General features: G+C 45.3%; 1 protein-coding gene across 1 annotated transcript in view; it reads left to right on the top strand.

The window, feature by feature from the left end:
• ANKH (ANKH inorganic pyrophosphate transport regulator) overlaps window positions 1–21610 on the top strand; it is a 196189-nt gene that overhangs the window by 137198 nt on the left and 37381 nt on the right. The window contains exons 3-8 of the mRNA XM_019521304.1: window positions 3290–3408; window positions 4091–4174; window positions 11057–11227; window positions 11857–11991; window positions 15440–15532; window positions 20324–20419. Of these exons, the coding sequence (XP_019376849.1) occupies window positions 3290–3408; window positions 4091–4174; window positions 11057–11227; window positions 11857–11991; window positions 15440–15532; window positions 20324–20419 (698 nt within the window). The remainder of the gene's footprint in view (window positions 1–3289; window positions 3409–4090; window positions 4175–11056; window positions 11228–11856; window positions 11992–15439; window positions 15533–20323; window positions 20420–21610) is intronic.

Genomic DNA, 21610 nt, shown 5'->3' with positions numbered 1-21610 from the left:
GGGGGGGGGGGGGGGGGGGGGGGGGGGATTGACTCCCGGATATCCAGTGGTCAGAAAAACCTGTGCAAAAAAAGCAGAGCAGCACACCTGAGGGCAGTGTGTGCTACTCAAACCCAGAGTCTGGCTGGCCAGACCTACACTCCAGCTACTGGCCAAGCTCCAAGCAGCAGGATTGCTACTGCTGTAGCCCCAGAAGGACCCCAGGTAAGGCTGTGGGGCCAGCCCAATGCTGGCCCCAGCCTCCCCTACACCACCCAGGGTAATAGGGGAAGGGTGGCAGTTAACACTAGCACTGCTCCCCCATCACCAAATTTGCAAGCACTGCATGGCAGAATCAGGCACCAACTGCACCAGCCCCACATTGCACAATCAGGTTCAGCTGCATCGGCCCGTGTGGCAGGACTGGGTCTGGGCCCATGGGCCAGATAAGCAGTGGGAGATTAAGGCTAGCAAGGTCAGGGCCCTGTCCTACCACTGCATATCTGGCCTACAGGGCCAAAACGTTGGTCACCACTACAAGTGTGGCTCCCGGTGGGGCTTTCCCCAACACTTTCCCCTCCCTTAGCTTGGGCAGGAGGGTGAGCAGGTGGGGAGGGGGGGAGAACAGAGTGCGCCCCAGGGCGTGGCAGCGGAGGGGTGAGGGGCACTGCCAGCCCCCCACCTCAGCTCATTCTGTGCCTGATCCCAGGAGCAGAGCCAGGGGGGCAAGGGTAGCAGTTCCCCTCTGCAGGCCACACTCATGTTGCCTGGTTTGGGGGGAGGGGGAGGTCGCACATGGCAGCCACTGCCACCACTGCACCACTGCTGCCACACCTCGCACCTTTGCCTGTGGCCAGTAGCAGGAAAGCCGTGCAGGATGCAGGGCATGGTGGTGTGGTGGTGGCTACCGCATGTGAGCCCCCACCCCTGGCCAAGCAGGCATGTGAAGCCTGCAGAGGGGCACTGCTGCCCTCACCCCTGCTCTGGGGAAGCAGCACAGGGCACGGCAGTGGCAGTGTAGTGGTGCTGGCAGCTGTTACCGCATGTGAGCGGAGGTGCGGTGTGGGGGCAGCTGCTGAAAGTGGTGTGGTGGTGGCCGCCAGTGGCAGTGGCAGCGTGGTGGTGGTGACAGCCCTGCATGCCATCACCATTGCACTGCTACCGCTGTGCCCCGTGCTGCTTGCCTGGAGCAGGGCCAGGGGGGTGAGGGCAGCGGTGCCCCTCTGTGAGCTGCACATGCCTGCCCAGCCGGGGGCCGGGCAGGGGCTCGTCCCCGGTGACTGCCACCACACCACCACATCCCATGCAGCTTTCCCAACACTGGCCACAGGCAAGTGGTGCATGGTGCAGTGGCGGCAGTGCAGTGGTGGTGATGGTAGCTGCTGCATGCATCCTCCCCTCCCCACCAGCCAGGCAGTACATGTGAGTCCCGCAGAAGGGCACTGCTGCCCTCGCCCCCCCAACCCTGCTCCTGGGATTGGACACAGAGTGAGCTGAGGTGGGGGGCAGTGTGTTGTGTGGGGCTGGTAGTGCCCCTTGCCCCTCTGCTGCCGTGCCCCGGGTTGCGCTCTTCACTCCCCCCCACGCTGTCTGGCTACCCGAGCTGAGGGAGGGGAAGTTGTTGGGGAAAGCCCCACCGGGAGCGCCTGCTGGCCAGCAGGCACTGCATGTTTTCCCACAACACATCCTTGCTCCCTCAGCCTCCAGCCAGCTTTGCCCCCAGTGGCGGTGGTGTGGTGGCAGCCACCACGTACGAGCTTCCTCCTTCTCTGGCCGGGTGGCATGTATGTGGCCCGCAGAGGGGCACTGCTGCCCTCACCCCCCCTATCCTGGGAGTAGGCACAGAGATGCACTCTTACCCCATTCTCAATCTGCCCCCCCAACCCCTTCCTTTCCCCCCGTCCCACCACACACACCTACCTGCTGGGGTGCATGTGTATGTCTGTGTGTCTGCCTGTGCCTGCATGTGTGGGGCTGGGGGGCTGTTGTGGGGGGAGTAAGGGGCACTAGCAGGGCCAGGGGGGGCCTGTGGGGAGCCTTAAATTTTTACTGCGGGTTTTGGATTTTTTAATCACTGAATTTGTGATTTTTTTTTATCAGGAAAAACCAGGATCCCTGGTAACGAGTTAATTTTTTAAAAAACAGAAAGACGGGGGTTGTTGTTTAAGCAAATATCTTTAACCTTCTTGAGTAACCATCTAATTCCATTGTGAGGGTTGGCTTAGGCTAGAAAATATTGGGTGGAACCACTAATAGTATAGTAATAACCTCTGTTAATCTGATTATGTAAAATGATATATGAAGCATATGAAATGCAGTTTGGTATCTGCTATCTGTATTCTTAAGTACACTAAAGCTTGTACAAAGTAATTTTTTTTTAAATGCCAAAAATTAACTAGTACCAGTACGTGATCATCATGCAGTTGAAGGCCACATCATAATGGTTATATATGAGGGCTGAATCACAGTTGATTTTGCATGATTAATCTGGCCTTTCTGAATTTAATAATTTGGCTTTTGATTTTAACAGCCTGATCAGTATTATATTGAAGTGATTGTAAGTGTTGTATTCTATACATTGTTTATAATGTATATTTAAAAATGATTGGATTTGTATTTCTTTCCATCTGCCATTGTATTGAAACTCCAACTATACCACACTTCTGCGAAAAGAAACTTGTCACATTTTAGAGCAGTCTAAAATTTAGCATTAAAAGTTATTTCAGTTACCTTTAAAAATAAATACCACAGGATGAAAAAGGACAGAAAATGCCCAAATGAAAATTATTGGAATAAGCTTTCCAGTAGTACAAAGGCTATTTCTGATGTTTGAGATATCAACCTTAAAACGTGAAATAGAAGAAACAGCCATTTGAAGTTGCCCAGAGATATTAATGAATAGAAATTAGTCCCATGAAAGGTGATTAATTGTAAAGGTAGATGGGAAGCAATCAGAGGAGCATATTAAATACAATTTATTGCATACCTTATCAGTTTTCCTTAGCAGTTTTACTGCTTTGTATATGTTTTACAGGTAATATCAGTGTTCAGTGAGAATGAATGTTTTATAGACCTTTTAGCACATTGATACTTATTGTCTAATATCTATCCACAAAATACAACATGGTCTTAAAATTCTGTTATTTCAACAACTGGCAACAACTGATCAAGAAGAGTGGTGGATTTCCAGGAATGCCTAACTGAGTCTGGCATCTGCCTCCTCCAGGTGCAATTGAAAAATCTCACCTAGAATCTCCATGTAAGCTTCAATACTAAGGTGGTTGGTTCTTTTATTCTTGTGTCTCTACAGCATATAGTGATTTGGGGTATTACATTATTAACAAGTTGCACCATGTGGATGAATCTGTGGGAAGTAAAACGCGAAGGGCCTTCCTTTATCTTGCTGCCTTCCCTTTTATGGATGCCATGGTGAGTATATGGCTCAGAATTAAGTTTTAACTCACATTTCTTCTTTCTGTGCTGACCTCTGCTTATAGGACCCAGTTACTTGACAGGTATTTGGAGTCTGACTTAAGAAGAACTTGCACCTCTAAGTAATTGCTCTACCATCATATGAAATAATAGGAGGCCTCACCACTGTTGATGTACCTCTGCCCCCATCTGCTTTCTCCACTAGAACCAATAACCAACAACCAACTATAAGAAGTAGCAGCATCAATAAACATATTTTTCAAGGCAAGATTCATTATACCCAATAGGGGAATGAAATCAGAGCTATATTTCTTATGTGCTAAAAACTGGTGAACAGAGCCCCCACCCTTGGCAGTTAGAACTCTAATGTGGCTTCACAGCATCCCAGACATGAAGAAATGCAGCTTCTCATTACTGGCTCCTTTGCTCAGCAACCACTGTATAATTACTTAAACTGTTCATTCTACCCAGCCCCAGAAAAAAGGAATTAGAAGTGACAGTATGTTCCCTCTGTATTATTGGACTAGATTTGCCTAGATGCATGCATGCTGACTCTGCAAGAAAGTACATCATTAAATGTTTGAATAAAGTTTTACAGAAGAAAAATAGAGCCCTGGAAACTAGAGTTAATATTATCCATGTTAGTAATTTTCAAAACTGTCTGTTCTGTCTTTGGCAGGCTTGGACCCATGCTGGCATTCTCTTGAAACACAAGTACAGTTTCTTGGTGGGATGTGCCTCCATCTCAGATGTCATAGCTCAGGTAATGGCTCATCTTGGCCATAGTTGTCCCTGTTGCACTATGGACTAAGATGTTTTCCCATGCCATGACTTTTGCTGATAATCCAAAGCAAATGTATCATTGCTGCAAGAGGGAATTAACAGTTCCTCAGCCATGACAAGATCCTTCCTCCACTCTCAGGGGTGGAGGTGACAAAGTGGAGCATGCTGTACTTGAACAATTTGTATAGAGGCTCCTTAGTAGTAATTATAAAGGCTGTTCTCAGCTGGTAAGATTAGGTCAGTACCAAAGCAACCCCAGGATTAAAGAACCAGGGGTGTTTGAGTTAATGCCATGAATTACCTGCTGCAGGTAGGTTTTATACAGCTCTCTAGCAACTGAGAGTCCAACCATATACATAGCTGAAAATGGCTGCCCACCATTCCTAGGTAAGGTACCTTTGTCCTAATATGGAGATTGTAACTTTCTTTTGGGAGTGGGAGAACAGGGTGGTTATCTCTTCCTTCATAAAATAGGGCTGAACTACTGAATGGGACTTGAAGGTACTACAGAGAGAGCAGCCAGTGCTTTATCCCTCAGTTGTACACATCAACTAACCAGGAGAAACTTAGGACACAGTGCATAGCATAAGCAATTTTACAAGTGCCTACATAACTTAGCAATGTTCTTGCTCCAATGTTCCCTCTAAGAAGTAGCGATCTGTGAGCGTGCCGCTTTGGTCTGTGAGCGCGCCGCTTCAGGCCCACCTCCCCCTTTCGGCGCAGTCCACCGGTAAGTGTCCTGCAGTAAGTGTCCAGGTGGGAGTGGGCAGGGTTCAGCCCCATGTGAAGCACTGTGGACCCTTCCCACCACCCTTCTCCATGCTAACTGCTGCCCAGAACAGTGCAATGGAGTGCTGTGGGGCAGCCATATGCTGGACACAATCGGTTGTTAGAACTGGACGGGAGGCTCTTCCCAGCTTTTCTCTGGGAAGCCGCAGCCCAGCTTCTGTCCAGGTGGGTGCGCAGCATTAAAAAGTTACTGCACAGCAAGATTTTTAATTGTGCGTGGCCGTGCACGCGTGCAGCTTAGAGGGAACCTTGTTTGCTACGGGCCCAAAAAATCACATGCTCAAAACTACAGCCAAAATATACCTTGTGTCCTACCCACTGTGGCAGAAAGCCACCTTGGTTTCTCCCCAAAAATCTCTGCCCTGTGACACTGTGATTTAAATCTCTGTGCTGTGACCATTCAGTTAGGATGGGCCCAGCACACAGGGGACCACACCCTCAGCCTGTCTCTTTAGGGAACTGGAGCTGGCTGCATTCCTGAGGGAGGGGGAAACCTGCTCCCTCTGCTTACGTGACTTGCATCACTTACCTGGGTAAGGGGTTTCTACCTGGGGAGCTGGAATCTGCCCGGTAACAGGTGATGCATTTCAGATTGGTTGGCTGACAGCCAACTGGGGCTGACCTCTGCTGGCCCAGGTGAATGAGGTCACAGGGGCTATATAAGTTAGGATGGGGAAGGAGGCGGTCTCTCCGGCCATGAGGTGACGCAGCAGCCAGGCAGGGGACAGAGAAGCCTTAACATCTGAAACTGGCTCTCTCCCCCCAAACTCACGAGCTAGGAACCGCCTGCCTCCAAAGGGAAACTTCACCTGCCTTTGGAAGATGCTTGTGAGTAAGCTACTCAATCTGATTAGATATTTAGCTGGAAGTATCACAGATGCGTAATCAAAAGGCTACCACAGCCAGACTGTTTGCTCTTTAGGATTTCTAGATATTGCTCTATCCTGTACCCTAGTTTGCCCTACCCCCTGTAATCAATAAAGTTCTCCTTTTTGACTGGTGTGGGAGACTTATTGAGGGGTGGGTCTAAATTATGCCTAAGAGACCCCTTAGGTCTGTGGACTAAGGGAGACTATACCTTTTTGCCCCCGGACTTGGGGAAGTACCCCAAGTGCCTGTATTGGGTCGAGTACCCGTGGGACCTTAGGCCTGTGTTACCCCAAGGACACAGGGCCGCAAGACAGTCCATTCTTGGGGTGGTGGCGGCACGTTACCCCCAGACTAGCAAGTGTGCTCAGGGAGAGGGGTCAGCCGGACATAAGGGGCCCCTAGGGAGGCATTCAGCGCCTGGAAGGTGGTCGGGCAAAGGGAGGTGGGTGGCTCGACGCAGGAGCACCCCCTACTGGCCCGCCTCACGTGGTGGAAATAGCGGAGGGATACGAACACCCAGCTGTGTTCCTGAGGTGGGATCTCTGCACCCGCCACACGCACTGTGGTGCTTTTATGTATTTTTTTAAAGGATGCTAAATTCCTTAAATTCAAAGCCAAGAAGTATCAAAACCAGGTTCTCTTCACTCTGGATTATACTAGGCATTTCCTCAAAGAAATGTCCTTTAAACCTATATTCAATATCCAACATTGTGTTCATGTTAGTAGTGATACAGCAGTTCTTGCTTTTAAGCACTAAACATGTTAATAGTTTAGCTTTGCAGCACCTCTGTAATGTAAGCCAATTATCATCTTGTCCATGAAGGGAAAAGAGTGAGTGAGCATGTGACTAGTAAAAAGGCAATGAAAATTAAAAATCAGAAACTTTTTGCTCAGTATCTTTCACTTAACTCTCTCATTGTTAAATGGAAGCAAGTCGTGAACCAGGTTTGGTAACCTGTAAAACTATGATACAAATGTATTTTTTCCCTTTACCCATGTGGATTGAAATCTCTGCAATTGAATACCTCTTAATAATTATAGCAAATTAACTCAATACCGTGGAAATTGATTCAGTGGGCTTGACCCAGCTCTCATTTTGAATGATCCTTGAAGTTATTGGCCTGGCATTCATGGCATGAAACCAGAACGAGGATTTTGAGGCTTCATTTCCCCTTGTTTTCTATCTTGTTTAGTCACTTATATCTGAATGAAGAAGTTAGAACACTACCATTTTGATTTGGCAGAGCTACGTGTGTACTGTGCACAACTGAGTTGTCAATTTGACAAAGTGATAAGTAAAGCCAACCGCACTTTCATGCATTAGAAGGTGCATCACAAGCAGGTCTAAGGAGGTGATACTTCCCCTTTATGCAGTATTGGTAAGACCGCAGCTGGAGTACTGCATCCAGTTCTGGGCACTGCACTTCAAGAGGGATGTAGATAACCTTGAGAGGGTCCAGAGGAGGGATACTGGTATGGTTAAGGGCCTACAGGTAAGATCCGGCGAGGAGAGACTGAGGAACCTGACTCTCTACAGCCTCTGCAGAAGAAGGCTGAGACGGATCTTGTGGCCACCTACAAATTTATCAGCGGGGAGGGCAGCAAGGAATATAGGATACTCTGTTTACCTGGGCACCCCTTGGGGTTACTAGGAAAAACGGCCAAAAACTGATGGAGAGCAGACTTAGATTAGACATTAGGAAAAAATTCTTTACAGTGAGGGTTGCCAAAATCTGGAATGGGCTTCCAGGGGAGGTGGTGCTCTCCCCTACCTTGGAGGTCTTTAAGAGGAGACTAGACAAGCACCTAGAGCAGGGGGTCAGACTCAATGATCTACTGAGGTCCCTTCCAACCCCCAAAATCTATGAAATATATGAAACTGCAAGTGACTACACCAGCTGTAATCTATGGAGGGTGAAGCCCACAACATCCAATCTTCATTCCACAGTGGAGAACTGAGAGTTCAAGAACATCTAAAGAAGGACAAAAGCTGAGCCACATAGACCTCTCCCCATCAGATAACATATGCAAAGGGAGCATCAGCACTAGTTAACGCCTTTAATACAGCTTAGTTACCTGTAGCCCCTTTGTAAAAATTTGACAGCTTTGGATACATAGTTTCTGTAACTGCTTATTTAACCTTACTGAAAAAAATCATTTTCCTAATGGTGGCCTAAACCAGCTGTCTTGCATTCCTCACAAAAACAGCACACCCAACCTCATAAACATCTGCAGATACAATTTCTTTTTAGAGCAATATGTAAAATATATCCAGCAAAAGGGAGAACCTGCCCTTAAAAGATAAATTTGTACGAAAACATACAACCATTTGCTTACTCAGAACTCATTTTCATTCCAGCCCCTCTGAATAGAGTCATTTTTAGGCAGAACCAAATGTAGCTGTATTACCCATTGTTCTCCATCAGAGACATCTGGAATTTAAATTGTATGATCTCAGCTGGTATTTTAAACGTGGAAGTGTTAAGAATGGTGTGGAAAAAAAAATCAACTTTTTTTTTTTTTTAAGTTCTTTGGACTTAAGTTCCTCAAGTTCCTTGAGTGATTAAGATAGTAATCTTAAATGTTTCTGAGTTTAGGACTAGGGACAGATGTTCAAAAAGCCAGACCCTGAATTGATTCAACCTTTAAAGGTTATTCTAACCTGCCTATGCTAAACTGGTTTGTAACAGTGCTGGGGGGCACTAGAGCAGGCCCTCAGCTGCAGGGAAACTGTGGGAGGAAACGTTGCCAGTCTGGGCTGAGCTGGCCAGGGAGGTGTTTAATTCCCTCTCTCTATCCCACTGGCAGGGACCCAAGACGGGTCTGTCAGGAGCTCCCTCCTCGTTGCTGCAGCAGCGGGCACCATGGCCCCTGCAGCAGAGGGGGGAAGGGAGGAGAGTTAGTTTTCCCTCTACTGAGCTGGGTCTTCCCACCCTCACTGCTGTGCTCCATTCCCTCTCCCAGGGATCCTGCCTGGCTGTGCCCCCGCCCTGCTGCTGTAGCCGGAGGGGGCAGGGCCCTTGATGGGGGCAGCAGCCCCTGTCATAATGTGGGAGAGTGAGCCCCTTCCCAGCAGGGGCACTGCGCTGCGGGGTCGGTAGAGCTGTGGCATGACCGGGGTCCAAAATGGACGAGAGTCCTGCAAGCCCTCTGCAGTGCTGCCATGCTCCCCAGCAGCTCTGCTAGCCTCACAGAGTGGCCCCTGTGTGATGGGAAGTAGTGATGAGTTGCTGCCCATCACTGTCACTCACTCACCACTCACTGCTCCAGCTGCTGGGCAGGGGTGGGGTCCAACCCCTATCACTTGGTCTGTGCTTGGGGCAAGCCCACTCCGGGCAGGAGGAGGCTTATTCAGCCACTGGCCCTGACCACAGGGCCAGCGGTGGCCGCAGCTAGGCCAGGCAGACCCCGATTTGAAGCCAGCGATCAGTGTCTGAATAAGCCTCTTGCTGCCTGGAGGGGGCTTGCCTCAAGCACAGAAAGGCCACCAGCATTGCAGAGGGGTCTGCCCAGCCTGGCCGCCACTCTATGTTCAGGCCAGCCCCATCCCGGCAGAAGGAGGCTTATTTGGATGCTGGCCCAGAGCACAGAGCAGCAGCTGGAGCCAGGGTGGGCAGACCCTGCTTCAGTACTGGTGGCTGCTCCAGGCTTGGCCGCTGGCTGCTGGCACTGCATTGGGGTCTGCCCAACATGGCCACAGCTGCCGCTTGGCCTGTGGTCGGAGCCAGTGGCTGAATAGGCCTCTTCCACCCCCACCCAGCAGCTGGAACGGTGAGTGAGTGACAGTGATCAGGCAGCAGCCCATCACCGTTTTCCAGAGTGCAAGCCCCTTCCCGGTGGGGGCTAGCAGAGCTGCTGGGGAGTGTGGCAATGCTGTGGGGGCCTTGCAGGGCTCTGGCCCACTCTGGACCCCAGTGCTGCTGCAGCTCTGATGGCCCCACAGCGCAGTGCCCCTGCCAGAAAGGAGCTTGTTTCCCCCACATTATGATAAGGGCTGCTGCCCCCAACAAGGGCCCTATCCCTTCCCGCTGCAGCAGCCCTAATCATAATGTGAGGGAACAAGCCCCTTTCTGGGGTGGGGGCACAGCTAGGCAGGGCCCCTGGGAGAGGGAAGGGAGCGCAGCAGTGAGAGTGGGCAGACCCAGGTTGGTAGAGGGAAGACTAACTCTCTTCCCTGCTCCCCTCTGCCTCAGGGGCCATGGTGCCCATTGCTGCAGCAGCTAGGGGGGAGCGCCTGACAGACCTGTCTCGGGTCTCTGCCAGTGAGATGGAGGGGGAATTAAACCCCTCCCTGGCCAGACCCCTGCCTGTCCCTGTTCTGGGTGGGGAGCAAAGGGGAGGAGCCAGCCTGGCTGGGCTGGAGCAGAGAGCTCAGCCCAGAGAACATGCTGGGATGCTGGGGGTCTCTGGCTTATCTTAAACCAGCAAGGGAACTGGGACAGACATTGCATAAACTGGTTTGAGCCAAATCAGTTAAATCTGATACTATATTCAACCAGGCTGATCTCAGACTGGTTTCAGTCATTTTGAAACTGGTTTATGTGCAATGAACATCTGTTTTGTTACAGGTTTAAACCAGTTTCTGATCACTTAAACCAGTTCATGTGTAATGTCTGTCCCTAGCCTTAGTGTTAACAGTTTCATTTAGCTTTACTTGAGTGCCCTCGTAGTTCAGGAGAAAATGCAACTATCTTGCTTGAAGAAAGGGGACTGGTAGAAGGAAATGGGATGCTCTACCCTTAATAACCAAGTGAAGCACCAAAAATAGATGGTGTGTGTCAGAGAAGTCAGTGTTGTGTCCTTTCATAAAGAGACAGGTCAGAAATTGACCTTCAAAGCTCACCAGCTATCAGTGTGTGGAATTATTTGTGTCACCTGCACAACCAAATATATGTAATTATGCTGCTTTGTATGATTACTGGTTCCACACCACACCCCATTATTAGGATTTTCACGTCTGTAACATGGCACAAGATCTTGTTCATTTCTGTAGTACCTAGCACAAAGGGGTGAACGAAATAAAGAAGGCAGACCTCTGATGAAGGCTCCTAGGCATTACTCCAGCATAGTCAAAGTGCTCTGAACTAGTGCTATGCTGTTCAATGTGAACTGGCTTTGAATCAGCTGGGAAAAGTGTGGGTCTTTTGAAAAAAAATACACAGTAACAAGTCAGGTTTTTCCTCCTCTTGTTTATCTTTTTCAGGTTGTTTTTGTAGCCATTTTGCTCCACAGTCACTTGGAATGCAGAGAGCCTCTCCTCATCCCAATCCTGTCCCTGTACATGGGAGCACTTGTCCGATGTACCACCCTCTGCCTGGGTTACTACAGGAATATACATGATATTATTCCCGACAGAAGTGGACCTGAGATGGGGGTATGTCTGAGTGCCTGTTTCTACATGTAGAACAATCACAATATCAGCCTAGTATTTATGATGACCTGACCCTCTCTGTTCCCTAGAAAGCACATAACACTTGACACACACCAAGGTGCATGATACTAACTTCTACAAATACAGTGCATGTCACGCCACCCTCCACACTGGTATACTGTCTAGTCATACTTATCAGTACTTCTGTACTGAAAACATCTCTTCTAATCTTATATTATTATGCAAGAGGATCGGTGCAGCAGTACTACAAGGATGGCTTTGGAAACTGATGTTCTGAGAGGACTGTTCAAGGACGGTTTCTCTTTATCTTGCTTTAATTCACAAATTTCCCCCCCACTATGGATCAATATCTTTATAATCGGTTGCCAGGACAAATTATGCATTGATTAATTATTCAGGTTTAATAGGGCTATTAAGAATGCACAGCTGCCTTCAGCTCTATTGCTAACATGGGAGATTGTAATTTTATGTGGCATTCCTGTTTCAGGCTCTTACTGCTGAGAACTTTGGAATGTGGTGAACTGACTGCTGGGTGGGAGAATGCTTTAGAGCTGTGCTTTTGGATCTGTTTTGTTTGTTTCAAAAGGGACTTTGTTTCTTTTCTGCTGCAGGGAGAGGCTACAATAAGGAAGATGCTGAGTTTCTGGTGGCCTTTGGCATTAATTTTGGCAACTCAGCGAATCAGCAGGCCTATTGTCAACCTTTTTGTCTCTCGAGACTTGGGTGGCAGCTCTGCAGCCACAGAGGTATGACAATCGCTGATGAATGTGACACCACTCCATACAAGAGTCCTTTACAGTGGTATTGCATTTCACCAGAAGAATTCATCATCACTTATATTTGTTAAAGGAAGTAGTGTGCCCAGTCCCACTTCTACATATGGTATCTGCCAGTGTGTTTAGGTTCTCATCCATTAGAGCAAGGAAAGCAGTTTTAAGCCTATGCCTACAGTGCTAACCTCCAACAGAGGTGTTTAATCTTAGCAGTTCTTCCTTCCTAATCTTCCTTGGTTAGCTCTCCAGTACCAGACCCCTGAAAGCTGATCAGAATTTCCCATTGGATCTCTTGCTTCAAAGATCCCAAGTACAGAGATGGACATTAGGACCTCCAAAGCCTTTAGGATTGAGGTTTGGAACATCATTCTCCTCAGTTTTGACTCATAGCTGTGTAAAGCAACATGAATTATTACCATGATGATATATTAACATTTTGCACAGCTGTGAGTGCCCAAACACAAGGATAAGGCAGGAGAGAATCTGACATTGGGCTGGGGAGTAAGTGCTCAGGTTGTTTCCCCTGAATTGGCAAATTCCTCCTTGCCAATCCCAATAGTTATACAAGCACTTTCTAAACTCGGTGAGGTGAGGGTCCCATCCCAAATGTGTCCTGCTTGGACAGTTTAGGAGCAAGTGCAGTCTATGTGCCTCTGTTAAGTTCTCACTTTTTTAAGTGTTCATGGATCAGTAGGACAGGATATATAGAGGCATCTGTGTTTTGTAATTAATAGCACTGACCTCTGCACTTTCTCCAGTGTAAGTCAGTGGAATTCAACCACTGATTTCAGGAAGAGGAAGATTAGCCTCTTAGGTGAATAGGAGAAAATCCCAGGAAACTAAAAAAAAAAGGCCCACTTGAAAAGTGAGGAGTATAAAGTTTATATATAACACTTGCTCTGAGCAATATTAATTTGGCACTGTTGCACACCTGAAAAATTCCACTGGCTGCATGTATGTAAGTGATTGGAGGAATGGAATGTAATATGATAAGATGTTCAGGTTAGGGACCTATGGGTTCCTGCATTTTTACTGTTCCTGGTACATGGGAAAAATGTGCCAACATTAGTTTTCTGATTCTATTTTTGCTTTCTGCACTTACGTTAGCTATAACACATTGCCATTTCACAAGTGCATCTTTTTGCATTTCTTTACTATGACCATGACTGCAAATGTAAATGTAAAACTGGTAGATAGTTGGGCAAAGGCTTAAAGGAAAAGTCGTTTAAGCACCATTGTCACACCTGAGTTCTGATTCTGGTTTAAGAAAGTATTGATTCTGAAAGGGGAATGGCTTGTAACAGCCTTGTATATGACAGGTTTTCAAATTTCTTTTCATTTTGCTGCCAGCCCCTTTCAGTATTTGAATGGAAAGGACAGGCTGTGTGAAAGGGCATAGTGTGTGAGCACATTTATGAGTCTGGTAGGCCACAGGCTGTTATTGATTCCTGTTTGTTCTTACTGGGAATGTCAACTTGGGTGGCTGGATGGGCATGTTTTCTCACCAAATACTTATGCTCACATTTCATGTTTTGGAAAGTATGAGAGTCATTGCTTGTACATTAGGACCTCACCAATCTAGGGGAAGAGAGCCAGGAATATTACTAAAGACTGAAGTTCTCTCTCTATTAATCTCTCCCCCAGGGGGAATGTTATACCTATAAAAGGTGATGAACAATGTTTTAAAAGGAAAGAAAAACAGCTTATGGCAGCTCTGTGTTATTGCTGGGCTCCATTAAAATTGAAATACTTCCATAATTCTGTTCAGCTGAATCAGTTTTCATGTAAAAAGAAATTCTGCTGAAGGTAAAATAAAGAATTAAAAAAACCCAGATTCTATGCAAGTGAAACAATGGTAACTAAAAATGCTATTTCTGTTGTTTAGCCTGAACAATTAGAGAAGAAAAACATTTCCCCCCAGTTTTCCAGTTTGTGAAAGGCATTTGGCAGTACCTTTTAGAAGAAATAACACTGACTAGCTTTGCGCTCCATTTCCTCCGTTTGTTTAGGTCTTTAATCCAACAAGGAAGGAGGAACAGTTTTATTTTATAATAGGCAAATATAATTGGATAACTGGAAAAACTAACCCAGGAGAGCTAAACAGCAGGCAAGGGGTTTGAAGAGATTTTAAAGTTGTTTTCTTCCAAAGTTGATGATATTTCTAGTGAGAAGTGTGCATTCAAGGTGATTTCTGTAATAGTGACAGGGAGCAGGTCCCATATTTCTTGTGTACCCAGGGGATGTTTCATTAGTCCAGGTAAAGAAGGATTAACCCCTCAGCCCTTTGCTTAATCTTTTCACAAACCAAAATATAAAGAGAGCAGTACTTTAGACCAAAACTCCCAATGTTTCTCTTCCATTAGGGATCTTAAGACACATGCATATGCATTCAGTTGAAGCATAGCTAGGTGGCAACAGAAAAGATGAGAAAAGGAGAAGCCAATAAAAAAGCTCCCTAAACCATCTTTCCCAGCTATAACAGGAACATGGCAGTTGAAAAGGGTAAGACATAAGGGGTAGATATCTTTACTACCCAATGAGGCCAGCGCTTCCCAGGTCTATTTTGGACAACTTAACCAGCCTTCATAGAGAAAAGCAATTTTAGTGTTCCAAACCGGGGGTGGGGTGGAGGGGTGATTGGGGATGTGTAGCTTGGTTTCTTGCTTACGAAAAAGTAATGTGTATTAGCAGGACAGAGCAATCTTAAAATTGTTGAGATGTTAATATTTTTACTTCCTTTATGTAAATTGCACTTAAGAGTACTTGAGGACCTAGTTTATGTAATAAGCTTTTTCTTGTGCTGGAAACAGTGATCTGTGATTATTTTTGGCTGATTCCAGTTGATTAGTATAGTCACAAGCAGCATTTTCTTTGTCTCTAGGGTCCTTGTAGCCCAGAACAGCCAATCTGACATCCAAAATGAGTCAGTGTGCAGGGCTCCAGTTACATTGCTGCAGTTCATCTTTTGCAATTAAATTATTTTGTTTTAAATTGTTTTACTTATGAATAATCAAGACAAATGGAGATTGTGAACTATAATAAAAAAGCGGTAGGTTCTTACACAGTACAGTATTTTAAATCTCAATAGATTGAGTAATTCATGAGAAAGATGGGAAGAATGAAGAGACACTGAAAGAATGATGAGTTAATAACAGAACAGAGAGCTAAATAGAATCAGAGTACCAGTGAAAAAGTAAAACCAGAGAGCTAAGTCATATATTTTCACTGCTCCTGAGTTTGCAATGCATTGCAGAATAACTGCTGCTAAAATGTTTTTCTCCTAATGCAAGGACTTTCCTTTTGTTTGATGAGAGTGAAGGCAGGGAGTATAGAAGCATTAAGTTAAAATTGTTTAAAAGATTAGTTTATCTAAGCTGCCTGAAGATTTGAACTTTTCATGTTCCCTTTTCTCCTGCTATAGGCCGTGGCAATTCTGACAGCTACATACCCTGTGGGACATATGCCATATGGCTGGTTGACAGAACTTAGAGCAGTCTACCCTGCATTTGACAAGGTGAGTGCTTGCATATATGACTGCAGTAAATACTTTGAAATGTGATTCCACCACTGTAGATATTTTAGACTTGATTTTGCTCTGCTTCACACTGCTATAAATTAGGAATAACTTCAGTGAAGAAAGTGTGAGAGGAAAGGACTTTGATATCCTGTAATCTCTGTGGCCATTCCTATTGTTAAATAATAAAAGAAGTGTAGATTAGGCCATGTTGAATTCATGGATGGACCTAACTTTTTGTTCTTTACTTTTATTTTTGGTATTTATAATATAAAATGGTATCTCTTTCTAGCTTTCTTACAGAGAGTTCCTAAATTCTTAATTGACACTAATTGTGTCTTTCTCTAATTTCAAGCATTCTTTTACTTATAATTTTAACCTGAACTCTTAACTTCCTGAGGTTAAGTTTTTAATCTTTGTTTACTGTCCTGAAACCAAGATTAAGTGCTTAATATAGCTATTTCTCTAATGAAGAATATTTTCACAAAATAGCCCATAGCAGAAATGCCCACACTTCAGCTGCAAAAACAGCCTGCTGCCTTGATGCTGCAGTCTATCTGCAGACCAAGTTAAGTCACTGTGCTTCTATTAATGTGTAACAAAGATTATTTAATAGGTTAAGATTGGCGCACATCCCATACATTATTACCATGTTACTAAACTAACTGATTTGGCTAACTAAGGATATTCATTGGGGTTCATCAAATGACAAGGATATTGGAGTTGCTCTTGGAATTGACTTGAAGAGAGAAACAAAAACAGTGCAGGTGAAACTTCACCTTTTTCTCCAGCTTAACAGTAGTAATTGCCTAATTACTTTAATCAACGCTTGGTTTACACAGTGGACAAGAGCCATGGTGCTAAACCTCTGGCCTATGGGCCAGATCTGGCCTATGAAGCCATGTCATCTGCTACCCATGAGTCCAGAAATTTGGCAGTGGCAGCAGCACTAATGCTCCCCTGATGCCAAATTTCTGGACCTGTGGGAAACCCTATGGGCTGGACGACATGGCCCTGTATCCTAGGTCACTGCATCCATGGCTGGATTTGACATGCAGGGTGGGACCAGTGCATGACCAGATGCAGCATGTAGGTTTGGGCCAGCACAGGTTTGGTTCAGTATGTCGCTGGATCCAGCTGGTGAAATCAGGCCATACGTGGAGACAAACTGGTGAACCAGATCACACCTGCAGACCAACCACCTGAACCAACCCTGTCCAGGATCCAACTTGCTAATTGTCCTCATGCCACTCATCTGGCCCACAGAGGCAGAAGTTTGAGCACCACTAGACAAGAACATTCTCTGATTTTCACAATCAGAATCCCATCTACTAACTGGTCATATTATAGCCCTGAATTTGTTTGTTGGCAAAATATAAACAAGACCCATTTGGTTGGTACTTATACAGAGAACATTTAATAAAAACATGGAAAGGAAATTTATTGTAACTTGTAAATAAGCATATATGACTTTCTTGCCTTCTGAAATAGAACTGGGTTTTCCTAGAAGTCATTCTGCTGAAAAAAGATTGGACTATAAAAACTGGATGTTATTCCCTAGTTACAGGTGTGTAGTTTTAATAAACTGGAGACCAGAGTGGGTTAAAAGAAAAAATGAAGAACCCGATTGCCTACTTATAGAGCCCAGAATTTTTTCAGTAAAATGTCATTTGTAAGTAACAATGATGAATAGAGAGTCTCTACTTCCAGGGCCAAAGTCTACTCCTAGCAAAGTTAGACAGCAATTCATAGGTAGTATGTTATATTAACCACAATAGAATCAGGCCTTGTCAATAATGTCTTGTCTTCTCACAAAAACACCTTTACTCTCATGCTAGGTTATCTCCTAGCCTTGGAAGCAGCAGTTCAGGGTAAAGCAAGCATGATCTGCCACTGCCTGCAGGTGGTATTGAGAGAAAAAAAATGATGGGAGAAAGCAGTTGAGTTGAGATGAGCATCAGACAGCTATGTTCTAATAGCAGGGTAAAACCAAAGTGGAGGTTTTAGGCATACATTTGAAGACAAGTTGGCATGAAATATACTGAGTATAGAGGAGGAGTAAGGAGTTTCTCAGCTTTCTGACTGTGAATGTGTGTGGCAGCAGTATAACAAATATCAGCAGAAATGCACAGTATTTTTCTTGGGTCTGTTGTGAAGACTTTGATCCCTGTTCACACATCACTCACCTTAATCACAGCTGTTAGAAATGATGATTTCTTTAGTTTAAGCTTCCTCAAACAAATCCAAGCAGAACGTCTACTTATTTACAATCCTCCTTCCACCTCACCTGTAATTTTCAGACTTTATGATAGGATGAAAGTGGCTTGTGTGCAGCAACCAATCTTTTTACCATAATTACAGTGCTTGAAAGAACCTAATTAGTAGGGCTGTGCAAAGCTTCAGTTGCTGATTCGATTTAGCGGAGTTTCGGCTCGATTCAGTGGCCAAATATCTGAATTGAATCAGGAGACCCTTTAAATTTCTCCAAATCAAATCAGAACCGTCTGAATCGATTCAGAAAGATTCAACGATTTGGACACAGACACAGCTTTAAATGTTTTTTCTACTTACTTCAAGGTACCAGGTGGCTTGTGAATGCTGAGTTGCTGGGGCAGATGGAGCATCCCACAGAAGCATGGGGGGGTCCCCAGCATGCTCGGCGGCAGACCCAGAAGTGGACCAGAAGAACTTTCAGTCCACTTTTGGGCCTGCCGGGGAGTGTGCGGGGGATCCCCACTCAGTGACTGATGCTTCCTGGGTCTGGGAGTACCCGGGGTCCCCCTGCGGCCAATTGCTGAGCTGGGGAGGAAGGGCCGTGCACTCAGTGGCGGACCCGGAAGTGGACCAGACATATTTCCAGACCACTTCCAGGTTTGTCGCTGAGCACGCGGGGGGGGGGCCTCCCCCGCAAGCCTGTGGGACCCTCCATCCGCCCACCTTCGCAGTGTTCATGAGCCACACCTGGTACCTCAAGGTATGTAGAAAAAACATTTAAAGCTGTGTCTATGACTGAATTGCCTATTCTCCAAATCAGTATCGAATCTTCAGATATGGATTTGGCCAAATCATATTGGGACAATGATCCAAATCAACTAATCAAATCACTGGTCCCGATTTGGGCCAAATCTGAATCGAATACAGCCTGTTTCATACACCTCTACTAATTAGAACATATCAGGTTCTCTCCTTTGCAGTAGAAGCTGAGGGAAGTTGTTGGTACTCCAACTTATGAGATGCACCATGAATTGCAGCATTTGCCGAGTGGGGGGCACAAAACATTTGGTTAATGAAGTGACTTTCTCAGGTAATTCACTTATTCTGTTCTGGCAAGGAAAAGGGTGCTACCTTTGCTGGGCCTCCTCTTCTAACTCTCCTTCTGCGTGGTGCTCTGTTTCAAGAACTCAGCAGAGTCAGGGTTGGAAGGAATGAAGAGGTAGGAAGTAAGAAATTGCAGCAGGGCTTGATTATATGAAGAAAAGGATAGAATGTTAGTAGCAGTAAGGCAGAAGCAAAAGCCCCTTGCCTTCCCCACCTGGTCCTTATGCCCTGTTTTTATTTCATGCCTGCTTAATGCACCTTGTGGGTTATTTCTCTTGAGTTATATTTACAAAATGTAAACTCATGTTGACAAATCTTGTAGAGAGATACAAGCTCCACCAGTTATCAGAGCATAGGGTACACAGCCATTTGAGATTCTTATTGGCTTTTGTACAAAGGAGGCAAGTGGTTCCATATATCTTAGTTCAAATAGATATTTAGGTACCACATACTAATTTGGGTGCCATAAGTTTTCACATTTCAAAATGGAGGTCATGGTCTATCTGTGCAAAGGCTAATGAAATTGCATACTTCTCAACTGTTCCACATCCTTCTCCTCCACTGCCCCTTACCCCAGACAGGTCTGAGTTTCTGCTTTCCTAGCAACTCTAGCCAGCAGTCACAACTGTGGGACTGCTACTTCAATATTTCTCTATTGAAACTTTATCAAAGTTAAGTAAATATTGTACAACATCTCATAGCAGCATTGTTATCACTTTTGGCACTTACCCACACTTCTCAAATGGCTTAGTGTGAAATCCAATAAGAATTCTGCAGCCACTGTGCTAGGGGTGCAGTCCTGCAAATTTGCTATGCCTTGAATGAAAGCTCATTTAAATTGGCTGTAATTCTTTGCCAAGTCATAATTTGTAACCTTCCATTTTTGAGGTGTTTGTTAGGTTTTTTTAAAAATACGTTGCACACACTATTACTATGTGAGTAAAGAATCCATGGTCAGGATGGAACATTTAATTATTCTCATTGTCTACTGTTCTTCAGACTGAATTAGCAAAGCCATGTGTTCAAAGAGCTTTGCTTAGGATGGCTGATTGAATCAGTCATGAATAAGGGTTGGTTGCATTGTACTACTTTGTGATGACAGAGTATGACCGTGCTCATTTTTCCTATCTGTGACAGGGTCCTCTAAGCTTTAAACAAGGGTCACCAATTCACATAGGTATCCTTTACAAAAAACTACTGGCACTCTTACATATTGAAATGTGTTACTCCTTGGGAAACTAAGGAGATTAGTGAGTTTTGAGTGCCTATTTAGACAATGATTGTCAGTTTATGTGGAAAAAATTCTGCAGCTTGTGCAAGTGCCCTATTTGGAAGATAGATTTAAAAAAAACAAAACAAAAAAAAGCCCACCCAGGCTTGCACATAGACAAATCCTACTTACGACCCTGGTGCTTTGGTTCAACAGCAGTCTGGAGCCAAGTTAATGCTTGTTATCTTTCTCTGTCAACCTAGAATAACCCCAGCAATAAAATGGTGAACACCAACAGCACAGTAAGAGCAACACATATCAAGAAGTTCACGTTTGTCTGCATGGCGCTGTCCCTAACGGTAAGAAGCCACGCATCACCTCTGTAGGTTTTATTTAAAACAAATTATGCTCACATACAATGCTAGAAATACTGGATTCAGATCACCAGGATTGTTATTTTCCTATGAAGATGTATTAGTGAAATTACACAGTATACTTAAGCCATACTACATCTGTAGAAGGTTAAGGAATGTTAAAGTTAGAACATACTGTAACTAGTTACACATTAAGGGTTAATTCCATTTCTTACCTGTATAGCTCTGACTTGCCATTAGAGGAATGGTGAGCAGGGGTGTAGCTAGGCACAACGATGTCTGGGCTCTATCCCTACTCTACCTGGGAGTAGGTGGGAGCAGTGCTTCCTGGGATGCTGGAGAACTGCAAATTGCTTATTTTATCTGCATAGAGCAGACTGAAGTTACTCCAACACAAGCTAGGTAGCAAAGCAATACAAAGATCTTAAAATCTAACAAAAGGGAACCTGTCTGTACAGTCCCGCCCACTGTGCATTGCACCCCATACAACTCTGAGGCAGGGAAAAATAAGGAGCATGGTGGGAAAATTACATTTAAAAAAAACATCCGATTGCTTATGTCTTATTATTATTTACAAGACAGCAAAGAAGATCACACTGTTCCGTTAGGACAGGGGCAGACAATTATTTCAGGTGGAGGCCACTTACCGAGTTTTGGCAAGCTGTTAAGGGCCACATGGGTAGCCCTGCCCCTTAATGGTTGCCCCACCCCCTGGTCGCCATCTTGTGACTGGAAATCCCTTCCCCTAACCCCTGACCTTTGCCACCTGAAGTCCCTCCCCTTGCCTCCGGAAGTGCTCCTTTCATCAAGGGGTTTTGCAATCTCGGAACCAGAAAAATACCAAATTATATTCTAAAAAGCGAACATCTACAGCATTCATTAATTTGATTTCAAAAAAGAATTTTTGTCCTGATTTACATGTGTTTGTGTAGTGTACATAGAGATGATTGCACAATAGCTTAAAATGAAGTCTTACTCGTGTATGTTGTGGGAGTGGGTATAGGTTTGTGGAGGGCTGTGGGTGTGTGGGTATGTGGGTGAGGAAGCATGTGAGTGTGTGTGTAGATATGTGGGGTGTGTGTGGGTATCAGGTTTGTGGAGGGAGGGTGGCTGGGGTTTGTGTATGGCAGTGAGGGGGGTGTGGGTGCATGTGTATGGTGGGGTGTGTGTGTCGGA

Source organism: Gavialis gangeticus, unplaced genomic scaffold (assembly GCF_001723915.1).
Source record: "Gavialis gangeticus isolate Ggan-Ray unplaced genomic scaffold, GavGan_comp1, whole genome shotgun sequence".
In the NCBI taxonomy this organism is placed as follows: domain Eukaryota; kingdom Metazoa; phylum Chordata; order Crocodylia; family Gavialidae; genus Gavialis; species Gavialis gangeticus.
Note: the sequence above shows the minus strand (reverse complement) of the source record. Positions and strands in the feature narration are given on the sequence as shown.